Source organism: Wallemia ichthyophaga (genome assembly GCF_000400465.1).
Source record: "Wallemia ichthyophaga EXF-994 unplaced genomic scaffold scaffold5, whole genome shotgun sequence".
Lineage (NCBI taxonomy): Eukaryota > Fungi > Basidiomycota > Wallemiomycetes > Wallemiales > Wallemiaceae > Wallemia > Wallemia ichthyophaga.
The window spans coordinates 292,606-305,339 of record NW_008806278.1 but is presented as its reverse complement, the minus strand read 5'-3'; the positions used below and the strand labels follow the sequence as shown (position 1 = coordinate 305,339).

Sequence of the window (12,734 nt, the reverse complement as noted above, 5' to 3'; positions counted from 1 at the left end):
CATTACCAGCATTACCAGTTACTCAGCCTGTCATGGAATTCCTGATGCTGCAATGTGTTCATACCTTCAGCCTGGGTCCTGTATCTAACTATCAACAGACAGAGTAGTATTAAGATATATGTACCTAAAAGGATGCACAATATCACTCCAAATTGCCCTAGTGATTCTATGGATAAAAAATATAAATCCCGTAAGCCGATAGCCAAATCATTATCAAGTGTCTTCTGACTTTGCCCTTAATTTAGCTCTGAAATCTTTTAAAAAGCTTTCAAACATCTTCGATTCAAATACTCATCAACAAATCGACGTGTTTGCTCAATCCAATCAATCCAAAGCGTTATACCCAGATCATCTTAGAAGAGCGAAATCGCTCGACTCGAATCAAGCAAAAAAGAATAAAGTTATGTCTACTCAATCTAGAGTTCGAAATAGGCTACGCAAGTCTCCAAAAGAGCACGTTGAACAAGACCAAGACACGCGATACGATCGAGAAAAGTACTCTTCAAGTTCTGCCACGCGCAGCAGGTCTAAAGATCGTGTTAGCCGGCTTCTTTCAAGTAGAACTTCTTCTTCACCTGCTCCGCCCGTCCCCCAAATTCCCCAAAGCACTCATTCCTCTCATGATATTACACATAGCTTCACCACAATTTCACACCCCTCTGAAAAAGCTCAAGACACTACTCATCGTCATAGTTATCCACCCAAGATTGAAATACCCACCGTTTCACCTTTCTCAAAAACGTTAGAATTCGTACCACCAAACCAAAATTGGGATCAGTCGGAGGCATTCGACGTCCGCACAACGCAAAGAAAAGATCCTTACAAATCTCCTGCTGAGATGCTTGGCTTGAAAGTCGCTACTGAAAGTCCGACGACATTACCATGCTCGAGCCCCTCCACCCCTACCCAAAGTTACTTCAATCATCCAGTTGCTTCTCCACAAACACTTCACATGATCGCAGACGATAATCTCTTCTACGAAGCTTTGAAAGACTTCAGGAAAAGATCTATCGTCTTTGGTACTGCCGATAGTGACGTCGTTGCAAGTTTGTGTGGTAAAGGTGATGAGAAGTCGGTAGTTTCACCCACACCTTCGCCCACAGCCTCGACTTTCGATGAAGTTTCAGCTCGTGAAGACCAGATAATGTCCGATCCTGCGTGGAAGAGTGAGGTGAAGAGGCTTTTCATTATACGCGAGATTGCAAGTACAGAGAGGTCATACGCCAAGTATCTCACTCAGTTACTCGATGTGAGTTTTCAGTGCACACCTACATACCTGCACACCTCCTAACTAATTCAATCAGCTCATCAAGACATCATATCCATCATTCCAAACCCAACCAACAACGTCAATTCAAATCATAGACGAGAATGGAAGTAAAAATCCAGAAGAATCTTTCAAGCATATAAAACTTTTAGCAAAACACTTACCCGAGCTAATCGCACTTTCGAATCAACTTTCTCAGAGGATGGATGATGACCCTTCAGCCTATGGTGTTGCTGTGGCTTTCATTAGTTTGAAAACAGATCTAGAATCAGTCTTTGTCAACTGGAGCAGGGTATATCCTCACGTCTTAAATTCCATTATGAAGAACAAGTCATTGCGGGAGCAAATGGAGAAGAGAAATAAGAGGGGCAAATCAATGTCATTTGTTGAGACATCCAAAACTTCCAGCTCTGAACATATCCTCCAATCACCACATGAAACAGTCGAGAGCTATACAACCAACAAGAAAGGAAGGGTAAAGACAGAACCTACCAGGGCTACTAATGAGAAAGCCTTAACCAAGAAGAAAAAGCAGAAAGCTATTGAGGAAAGTTTGGAAAAACTGACGATGAATGAGAGTCAAGTACATCAGCGTTTGAGGCTAAATGACGTAGCGGTGATGCCATCTCAGAGGGTTACACGATATGTCTTGCTGTTGAAAGGTAAGTTAAGAATCATACAGACATTACATTGTAGTATTGACATGTTCTAGACCTGTCAAAACATACTCCTGAAACTGCATTGGCGCGTGGACTAATAGATGGGGCACTTAAGGGTGCGCAGAGCGTAGCTTATGAGTGTAACAAAATGAGCAGCAAGCTCAAATGCTGAGCATTAGGAACGAAAGTAACGACCAACCAAATTTCTTGAGATTATTTATCATCTACACTAATATTAAAGCAACTAATCAAATTTTCAATATAAAATCACACCAGAAACATTAATATTCTTGGATAACATTTCAATATCTTGTAATGCATAATAGAAAATTGGTATTTTTAAATATGTTTTGAAGGTTCTGTATTTTCAAGGCCCACCGCTTCCGGGCACTGGAATGTTAGCCGCCGTGCATCGACATTTGAAGGGCAACGTCGCATGCCTGTCATTTAAATATTAATCAAGAACCTTGATCAGCGAACACGAGGATGGATGAAATTACAATAGCTCATGCACTTTCCAACAGAATCTCCATTGATGTTGAACGGAGCCTGATACACCAGGAAATGATAACACCACCGCATTCGACGACATCGACCAATTTCAGCATCAACTCAAGAACGTCGGAGATACTACGTAGGAGACGCGCAGGACGTGTCTTACCTCCACAGAAACCAATACCAACTTGTCCTGTTCCACCCATACCATCGCATCCATATGCCAACTCAACCACGAGCAATTCATTCGCAGGCTCCTCACCTGCTTCTTCACCAAGACCTGATCATCACTCGCACACGCTAGGCGCACCGAGCGTGTCGTCTGCGCAATCCATCTTTTACATGCCCAACTTTGACGAATGGTCGATGAAGAGTCACCAACTCTCAAACATGAGCAACATGAGTGGACACCTTAGCAGTAATGAAAGCACGCATGAAGGCAGAGAATCGAGACAATCTTTCTCTAGATTCTCCAAGCGTAAATCGAAGGTCTTCTCAACGAGGATACGGAATTTCTTTAAGGAATAAATAGTTAAGAGTCGATAGTACAAGCATGCAGCGCAATACCAGTTATTATCTCAACATTTATTTATAGCATTACTGCTCGTCGTTCTTTTATCACACTGTCACTCAAAAATCTGCAGGCAGCATGTCTGTTTCACGCTCACTAGGTTTATTGATTCACTCCAACTTGTTTTATTACAGCCTCACCATCATGATTGTACAGATTATACATAACAACATTGAATGTTCAACGCACACTCCAATTGAGACATAAGAATATCACTTAAAATCACGTGCATAATTCCATTAAAGTCTGTGTATCACAGAGTGGAGTGTATTCAGCAAAATGTCAGCCTCTGCTTTACCGAAAATGAGCATAGGACGAAGTCTGACAGCGCGTTCACCGCAGCCGCCAATGTTTACACCTCTGGCTCTCATCTGTGACACAACCAAGTCCCTTTGTGCTGGTGTGGGCATATCGAACGAGATAAATGTGCCTTGTTTGAATCCTCTTGTGTTTTCAATTAGTGTATTCTCACTCAATGTCTTGAGCGATTTGTAAATATAATCGCCAACGTCTTCAGTATGCTTGACCAATCCGTGCTTGTCTATATATGAAATCATTTCGCGTGCTTGCAAAGCCCTGATTGGATCACCCATCCAGGTATTGAAATCTTTTCGAGTCAGTCACGCACATTATCAGAGCCACACTCACTTCTATATGGAAGAGATGGTCTCATTTCAAAGTTGTGATAAAATCCAGCAGCCTGAGCCTGGTATCGATGTCAGCTAGTCATTATGCGCAATCTGACACCCACCTTTTTGGAGAATGTGACCATGTCTGGCGGCGTTTCGAGTTGCCATTTATCGTGAGCCCAGAACGAGCCAGTAGCACCTGCTTCGGATTAGATAGTGAATGAACATCACCTCGCACCTACCAAATCCTGTTTGCACTTCATCGACGATCATGTAAACGCCTTCCTCCTTGGTAATCTCTCTCAATCCCTTAAAGAAATTGGCGGAAGCATGATTGTCGCCGCCCTCTGACTGTATTGGCTCGACAACTAAGGCTGCCACTGGCTTCTTGTGCTTGCTGGTGAAACATTAAAGAGTGTTATGTTTCCAATCAATGCACTCACTGTTCACGGATCGTCTGTTTGACCAGATCGAGAGACTTTGCCTCCGCTGCTTTGTTGTGGTCGATGTGATCTTCGTAAGGATATTTGACGCTCGGCCAAGCGACTTGCGGCCAGTCGAATGCAGGAACACCAACCTACTGCATGTGAGGGTGGAATACGTGATTAGCATATGTCCCACCTTATGAATTGCTTTCGAGCGTGTTGTTGATAAGGAACCAAACAATCTGCCGTGGAAAGCCGACTCGAAGGACAGAATGCAGTAATCAGGTGATCCTGGTGCAGCATTCTGCATGCAGCTCTTCAAATCTTCCTCGCTAAATCCAGATCCATGATGTCTATCGCGGTATGCCATAAATGCTGCCTTGTATGCTGATTCATTAGCACATGAGCCGCACATGGCAGTGAAAAGCTTTCAAAGGGTTATTCCACTGCTTTGTTTTCAAGTAGCTTAACATACCTGCTCTAAACCCTTAGGAGTCTTCTTGAGTAATCCATCTTCGAGGATCTGCTTCCAATTTGAAGGAGGGAAGTTGCCCAAGGCCGGTCTATTAATTGCAGCTGTAATGAATTCATCCTAGAAGATTTAAAAGTGGACTAAACTTGCTGTGGTCTGCTTACCGATTTAGCAAGCTCGATCAAAGAAGGATTGTTGTATCCAATTGCAATTGACGCTGGGTTTGTTAGAATGAGGCAGTAATATCCCATAAAGCACACCTATCTGTTCGGATATTAGTACTCGAATGACATCAGTCTACCAACTCACCTGAGCAAATGCGTCGAGAAGCGTATTGCCGTCAGCGTCGACGATATAATTTCCAGAGCTTTTGCTGTAGTCTTTACAGCGTCAGCAATGAAAAGAACCGCCAAAACACTCACCAACTGCAAATTGATGTGACCTATCCTCTTGATATTGAGAAATACCCTTGGAAATGGACTGAGATAATGGCCCTGGAAACGATGCTGTTTTAATCTCCGGCTTGAGAGTTTGAAATTGTCGAAGCAGTCTTGTACACCTCATAGTTTAGAACACACCTTGCCCAATCAGCCCACTCACATTATCAAACATCGGTTAGCCCAATCTTCGGCTACAGCTTTACGATTAAGTTGTTTAGATTGAGAATTAAAATTAATTTTCTATTACAAATGCAGTCTGTCCTATTATTCCCTACTTGGCACTGATCGTTGCTCTGGCTTGTGCCAATGCTTCGATTGCTTTATCAGCCCTGATCGAAACGATACGCATGTCGGCTTCAGCTTTAGCCTTGTCAAATATTCTACCAAGCTGTGGAAAGAATGGCTTGACGTGTTGAGGAATACGTTGCAGGAATATGGTAAGAGTATCAAGAATTGCTGATTTGATTGTTGAAGCAACCTTCTCACCCTTTGCTCAAATGTAAGCGTATTTCTTTTAAAAACTTATGGCTAGACTCACCTGTATTCTAATAAGAGGTCCGGTCAATTGAATAACAAATGGTTTGATGTTAACCTCATCTGTCCTTTCAATCACATGTCCGATTGCATACGCAGCATTTTCACGTTGCTTTTATTTTGTAAGTACGTGTGTGGTTTAAGTAGCCAACTCTTACCTCAACATTTCCAGTAAGCAAACCTGCCAAGAGCATTGGAACAAGTGGCGCAATACCCTTTGGACGGCTAAATCCTGCCACAATCTTTCCAAATGAACCAAGACTTTCAAGTGATGATCTAAGTGGAACAGCAGTTTCATCAAGTTCATCCTTTGGTATTGATTTGACGAGAGCATCGAGAGATTCTCTTGCGCTCTCAATTACCTCTTCAACTGGATCGTCCATGGCGCCAATTAATTGTCTGAGCCAATCATATCTGTAATATTCAAAGTCCTCCTCTGTAGATTGGGCGAACATCGTAAACATCTTGTTACCCGATACTCTTCTCGTTGGCTCGACATCCTTGGCCCATCCAATCAAAGTCATCATGATCACATTGAGACCTTCTATACCTTCCACGACGTTAAATAGACTAAACAACGCCTTTTCGATTGACTCTCTTGTCTCATCATCAGGCTTTCCTTCTAATGCCACGACGTAGGCGCGCAAAATATCGGTAATTTGTTCATTGACAGCATCACCAGCGACCTTAACGAGTTGCTCCAAAGCATCGGCTTTGAAGGTTGTGATTGGGTTCGATATGAGTTTAGGTACCAGTATTGGGAACACAGCGGCTGCTCTGACTGTCATAACTTCCTTCAATGCCTCCAATGCAGCGACTGCTGACTGAGTGTTTGATGAAAGGGCATCAACAAGCGTTGGAATAGTCTCATCAATAGCAGCACCACCAATATGAAGCTGCATAGCATCAAAGGCTCTGGCAGCTGCTCCTCTAACTCTCTTGTCGTCGTCAACGAGACACTTGCGCACGGATGAAATGATGATATTGTGATGACCTTCAATCTTTTCGCTTTCGACATTCTTGAGCAATTCGGCGAACGCAATACACACACCCTGTCTATGTTGAGCAGAAGCTGCATCCACTCCTGAGTGCAACGTTGGAATAACATCTTGCAAGATCTTTTCACCGAGTTTTCTACCAATTTCACCCAATGTTCTTGCAGCAGTTTCCCGCATCTCAATTGAATCACTAGCAAGAATTGTGACAATCTTTTCGATAAGTGTTGGCATAATTTCTCTGACAGTTCTTGGAGTGTTTGGTACCAACGCCTTCCAGATTTGCACTGTAGCAACTCTGACAGGGTGTGCTTGATCAGAACGCGAGAGATAGATAGCTGAAAGAATCTGGTTACGTCTTTCAACGCCAAGAATCTCAACCAATTGATTCTTGGCTGTTTCAGTCCGACCATATGTATCATCTCCACCTTCTTCGTCTTCTCCGCCTTCACCTTCGCCATCATCAACTTCAATCTTGCTAGAGATACCTGTGATTCTGAACAGGAGATCACCCATGAGTTGTGCAGAAGAGAGTCTGATTCTCCAACTCTCATCGAACAATCCACGTTCAAGTTCTGGCAAGAGAAGATCAACAGCCTTGTTAGAGTAGTTGGCGATAATCATTCTGGTAGCTCTCATAGACGCTTCTCTAACATACTCCGACTCATCAGCAATACCACTCAAAATTGGCTGAACAATTCTGCCGAGATGAACAGTGAATCTGTGGCCAAACGTTGTTGGTAAATAGATGAGCAAACTGATTGCACCTTCTCTGACATATGGACGTGCGTGCTTGGTGTCTTCGAGGAATGAAGGCAACAGTGACTCCATCTTCTCCATACCGAGACCACTCAAGACTTCTGCCAAACCTTGAGCAGCACCTTGTCTATCTACACCTGAAGTATCTGATCTGACCATGCTAATCAAGCTTGGAATCATATTAGGGAAGTTTTTCTCTCCTAATCTTTCAATCAAGCTACCCAAAGTTTTAGCAGCAGTTGCGCGAGCCTCTGGGACAGGATCGACGAGAACGTTGTGTACATGTTCAAGAAGAACCTTCATATATGGCAAGAAGTCCTTTGTTTCAGTCAATGAGGCCAAGTTACCAATAATTTGAGTAGATTTTCTCTTCATTTCAGTAGAACGTTCGCGTAAACCTCTTTCAATGATTGGTATGATAAGAGCAAGGGAAGGTCCGTCAATGTAGTGAACAAAGTCCGTGTTGAGAAGCGTAGTCAAAGCAGTTGCCGTCTTGGCAGTTGGATCGACAAGTGCCTTGATCAATACTGAGGACATAGCCTTGATTTCTGGGTTGTTGATGACCTCACCGAATTGCTTTAATGCTGCATTGGCCGCTGAGCGTACTTGCGAGTGAGTATCAGTGAGTACTTCGGCTATCTGAGGGATAATTGTTGGGAGAGACACCGATAGTTGCTTTGCAGACATGAAAGCCATAGCACCAAGCAGTTCAATCGATCCCTTCTTTGTCCTCCATTGTTTCTCTTCCAAACCTTCAAGAAGTGATGGTAAGATGACCTTGACGCAGTAACCCTGATTATTGTCAATTACGTGCAAGTGTTATATTAAGGCTAACTTACGCTAAGCTTACTCATGATAACTTTGGCAGCATCCTGAGTAGCTTCACGAACGTCTGGAATTGAGTCACCAAACGATGTAAGCAAGATAGGCATCAAAGTTGGAATCCAAGGTTCAAATAGGCGATCAAGAGTTGCTGAGAGAGTTTCAAATGCAAACAAAGCACCTTGTCTCGCTTGCATATTTTTCTTATCTTCAGCAGACTTCTTCAGAGTGCGCATAATATCGAATTGCTTGAACGAGCTCAGGCCAACGCCTTTAACAACACCAGCCAAACCATAAGCAGCACCTCTTCTTGCAGCGTATTTATCAGCATCGATGAGTTCATCAAGGAGATATTTCACCAATGAGTCTCTCTGCTCCGTTCTAGCCTGCACCAGCGGTGGTAAACAATCTGCTACTGCAGATTGAACCAGTTCAGATGGTGTTTTCAAAGCTTCAATCAGTCTATCAATAACAATTGGAACTCGCTCATCACTTGGTTCAAGATGTCTAGCCAATCTACCGAAGAAAATTACAACTGCCTCGAATACCATATCTTGCGTTTCAGTTGTAGATGTTTGCTTAAGGGTACTTTCAAACATCTCAATGAGTGGTTGAAGAGCTTCCTTGCCCTTGATATCAATAACTGTGATACCAGCTTCTAGCATCTCTCGACGAACACTAGGATGGGCATCTCCGAGAGCTTCCCCTTTAGTCATAAAGTCGAAGAGACCAACGATCTCCTTCTCGTCGAAAGACGATGAGAGACTGAGTAAAGACCCAGCAATTGCGTTTCTCGTTTCCCAAGGGTCCGTCCTATCAATAGTTTCAGGAATAATCATGCCATATTCATCATATTCTGGAGCGAGCGGCTTAGCTCTCTCGTAGTATAGCTCCTGCAATGCCTGCTGCGTTGAAGAAACCTGAGCAGGGTAGTTTTCTACAGCCCCAGTGAGTGCCTTAGCAGATGAGAATCTGACGTATATATTCTCGTGATCGAGGTAAGGGATAAGTGTTGCAAGGAATGTTTCAGGAACATCTAAACCATTATCGTCCCAGAGATGGTTAGCTAGTGCTGCATTTTGCTCATCATCATCATGACAAGCGAGCCAAAGCTCAGATGGGAATTCAATATCAGTGATATCGATTGGCTGTGAAGTTGTTAGCAAGCATCAATAAAACCTCTCTACCAACTTACCTGTAAAGCCTGTAAGCATGATGAGCGAACATAAATTTCATCCGCGAGAGTGCCTTGAATCAATTTAGTAGACTCATCATACGTAGCATTATCGCGGAGAGATTCGCCAAGATTTACGAGCGTGCTAGATGCGTCTTTGGAATGTTTGGTGTATGATCCAATAGCTTTGAGGAGGACTCTAATGATAGCTGAGCGAGGATAGTTCACATCACTCATTACAGCACTATGGGTCGAAAGCAGTCCCAATGACAAAGTCAGCTGCTCTTCTAGACCATCGTGATCTTCTCTAGAAATACCAACGCCTGTTTCGAAAACGACCTTGTCGATCAATGGCATCAGGAAACCCAATGTAGTGGCGTCTAGTAGGCTATTGTCGCTAATGCTCTTGACACGCAGAAGGATGCGAGCTACCAATTCACCCAAATTCTCAACCAAGTATTCTTGAGGAATAAATGGGATGTTGTATGCGCGCAGTGTGGCGTAGGCGATTGAATGTTTTGTGACACCTAGTCTTTCAGCACAACAATCAGCAAGAGTCTGCTTTCATGTTAGATGAGATGAGAGCAAAGCGACAGACTCACCAAGTAAGCGTCCACAGCGTCATGTTCAACAAGCATACCGCCTTTGAGAAGTGCACCTTTGAGCAGTACGAGAACCAACTCATAGACAAATGGCTTCAACTCATCAACACGAGCGGCAGAAATGGCTTTAACAGACATAAGACCAATGCGAAGTTTTTCGTAGACATCTTGAACGTGATTTCTGACGCCCTTCTCCTTCTCAAGTTGGGCATCAACAGCAGCTTTATCCTTTGGTGAAAGCTTCTGAGTGGTCTTCTTTTTAGCTGCTATTGACTCTCTTATTTCATTCTCCCATTGCTCAATAGCGTAACCCTTTCTATTCTTATCTTGAGATTGGGTAGACTTTGATGCAAGGACGTCCACAAATGGTACTCCCTCCGGCATTCTCCACATACCGATGGAAAGATTATCAATAAAGTGCAAAGATTTTGGATCTAGATCATGCTTAATTTGCTCAACAGCCATTGGCACAATGAGCGAAGGTGCGACAAAGGTGAGTGTAGTGAGAGCTCTAGAAGCAGCTTGGGCAGTCTTTGGTGATGCCGAGCTAGACTTGACAACGTCAAACAATGCCTGAGCGCGTTCGCTGACAAGTCCACGCGCATCAACTTGAGCATGTTGAGCCAACTCGATCCAGGTACCGCGATTGACGCCATCGACAAAGGTGTGGTGTGCTATCAAGATTGACTTGGCAACAGCCTCTTGACGGTCAGAGAGGTCAGCAGAACTTGATACTGATGAGACAAGCGCCGGACCCGCAACTCTATTCGTAGCTGCTCCAGATTCGATACAAGCTGTGATCGCATTGATCATAAAGTCAGAAGTACGTGGAGTAGATTTCTCAGAAAGTGTGCGAATGCTTTCTTGCGTCTCCCTACGAGTCTCGCTGTTGGATGAACTTATTATGAGATGTAACAACGCTTGACCAATAGAAGTTGACAGCTCCTTATTGAAAGACACAGTGTCATCTGCTGCAACAGCTTCAAGTGACCTTCTGAACCACAATTCCTCATGATACGTTGTTAATTTCCTGTAAATCTTGTCGTTGAGAAGGAAGGATGGCTTGCTGCCGAGAGCCGTAACAGACCTCATGTTTTGACTCTGAATGAACTCTTCAACGACTGCCGATCTACCTTCAAGACCGGCTACATGGGACATGGTGGCGACAACAATGTATCCCACGAGAGCTCCAGCTGGTGCAGTAAGAGCGCTTGCGGAGACAGTCTTGAGCTCTGCGTCGAATGCAGGGAGAACAGTTTTGACAAATGGCTCGAGTTTGCCCAAGTCATTGACAGACCAAATTACATCACCTACACAAACACCAGTCGCACGCTTGACCACTGGCTTAGTTGATCCCAGACCGCTAACAAGGGGAGTGAGTGCGGATGCAGAAACGCCTCCATGGGCGACTGCATAAGCCAAATGAGGTGCAAGTGCGCTAGTTAGTGACTGCATCGCTGTGTCGTTGTTTTCTTTTGCGATAAGCGATGGGAGCGTTTCCGCGATCGACTGAGAGATATTATCACCAGTAGGAACGTAGCTTAGAAGAGTGAATAAGGTAGCGCGGTGCTCTGCCGATGCCGCTTTACCCATCTTTGGAACATTGACGATCTCATTAGCGAAAGGTGTCCAATCAAATTTCCTCTCGAAGACTTGGTTTGCCTTGACAACTGTCTGTACGAACAATGGACCGATTGATCTAACATCGGGATTTTGGTTTTTGGTAACAGAAACCAAAGCATTAATGAAACGGGTGATGATGCCATCAAGATCACCGCTGTACTTGGAGAGTATGGAGATCATCAATTGAAGAGTACCGTCTGGTGAGCGCAACAGCATCTTCTCAACAACTGGGAGAATATCCTTCTCCAACTCATCTTTTCCTATAAAGTTGCCAATGAAATCGAGCAGGGCATCTCTATGGCGACAGGGCACTTGAGTCTTTGATGCAACAATCATGTTGACAAAGAAGTTTTTGATATCAACCTTCCTTTGATCGACGTAAGACCAGCCAACGCCACCTTTGAGACCTTTGTCAGTCTCAGATTTAGCTCTTAGACGCAAAGCAACATCAATGGCAGTACCGAGAAGCGGAGCGTGGGAGATGCTGGGCTGGCTCAGAATGAGAGATAAGATTGAGGGAATAGTAGAGTGATGTTGGCGGATGAGTCTGCGGGTCAAAACCAAGGCAGAGAGAGATAGTGAGGGCTTAACTAAATGGCTATCCCTAAAAGAGAGCTGTAAATCGAGTGATCTGGATAAAAGATTGATAGAAGATGACGAAATAGCGCCGTCTGAGTCAATTTGAGCGTGTATGAGTGCAACAGACTGATGAAACAACGTGTGAGCGTTTGTAGCATATGCAGAAGTCTTTGAAAGTCTGTTGTGCTCCTCAGACTGCCAATTCATGGCGTATTCGATAGATTGGTTGAACTGGGTAAACAGCTTTGGCAGGAAGATGAAGTATTCGTATCTGAATTTTTGAAGAGAAAGAGAGGAAGCGCTGTATAGACCAAGGAGGTCATCCAGGCATTCATAAAGGACATTCCCATCCACTGAAATATCGTCAGCACCGTAGCCATAGCCATAGCCACAACGTACAACGCTTCAAACGAGAATCAAATTCGTATAAGCTATTCAAAGCCACATTAAGCTTAGCTGATCTGACAGAACCTATAAATTGAGTTATGAATTCCTCATCGTTGAGAAACACTTGGTGATCGTCTCCATCTCCATCGCCCAAAGGAATCTCAGCACTCCAATTTGCAATTTTAGACATTTTATCGTCTTCAAATTTATTGGATTTATCGAGTTTTTTTAGTTTTGTTGAGTTAATCGTGTTGGTCCTTCTGGTGGTTGCAGTGGCAGTCGCATAGCAGTCATAGTGATT

The 12,734-nt window shown here is 43.8% G+C and overlaps 4 protein-coding genes across 4 annotated transcripts; 2 read left to right on the top strand and 2 right to left on the bottom strand.

Annotated features, from left to right (window-relative positions):
* Window positions 1-403: 403 nt before the first annotated feature.
* On the top strand, window positions 404-2,098 carry J056_003688 (uncharacterized protein; the record flags this gene model as incomplete). Its single annotated transcript, XM_009268904.1, has 3 exons — window positions 404-1,249; window positions 1,305-1,929; window positions 1,980-2,098. The coding sequence occupies 3 exons, from the start codon at window positions 404-406 to the stop codon at window positions 2,096-2,098; spliced, it is 1,590 nt and encodes a 529-aa protein (XP_009267179.1).
* A 314-nt stretch (window positions 2,099-2,412) lies between these two features.
* Window positions 2,413-2,949, top strand: J056_003687 (uncharacterized protein; the record flags this gene model as incomplete). The annotated part of the gene is made up of 1 exon (XM_009268903.1): window positions 2,413-2,949. One exon carries the CDS (start codon window positions 2,413-2,415, stop codon window positions 2,947-2,949), a length of 537 nt encoding a protein of 178 aa, XP_009267178.1.
* A 282-nt stretch (window positions 2,950-3,231) lies between these two features.
* J056_003686 (4-aminobutyrate aminotransferase) lies at window positions 3,232-5,082 on the bottom strand (the record flags this gene model as incomplete). Its single annotated transcript, XM_009268902.1, has 10 exons — window positions 3,232-3,599; window positions 3,641-3,698; window positions 3,744-3,820; window positions 3,864-4,018; window positions 4,065-4,198; window positions 4,243-4,473; window positions 4,522-4,638; window positions 4,683-4,778; window positions 4,828-4,898; window positions 4,941-5,082. 10 exons carry the CDS (start codon window positions 5,080-5,082, stop codon window positions 3,232-3,234), a joined length of 1,449 nt encoding a protein of 482 aa, XP_009267177.1.
* Window positions 5,083-5,229: 147 nt separating this feature from the next.
* Window positions 5,230-12,623, bottom strand: J056_003685 (Translational activator gcn1; the record flags this gene model as incomplete). Its single annotated transcript, XM_009268901.1, has 7 exons — window positions 5,230-5,445; window positions 5,497-5,604; window positions 5,651-8,038; window positions 8,086-9,216; window positions 9,264-9,800; window positions 9,845-12,399; window positions 12,446-12,623. The coding sequence occupies 7 exons, from the start codon at window positions 12,621-12,623 to the stop codon at window positions 5,230-5,232; spliced, it is 7,113 nt and encodes a 2,370-aa protein (XP_009267176.1).
* Between the last annotated feature and the right edge of the window lie 111 nt (window positions 12,624-12,734).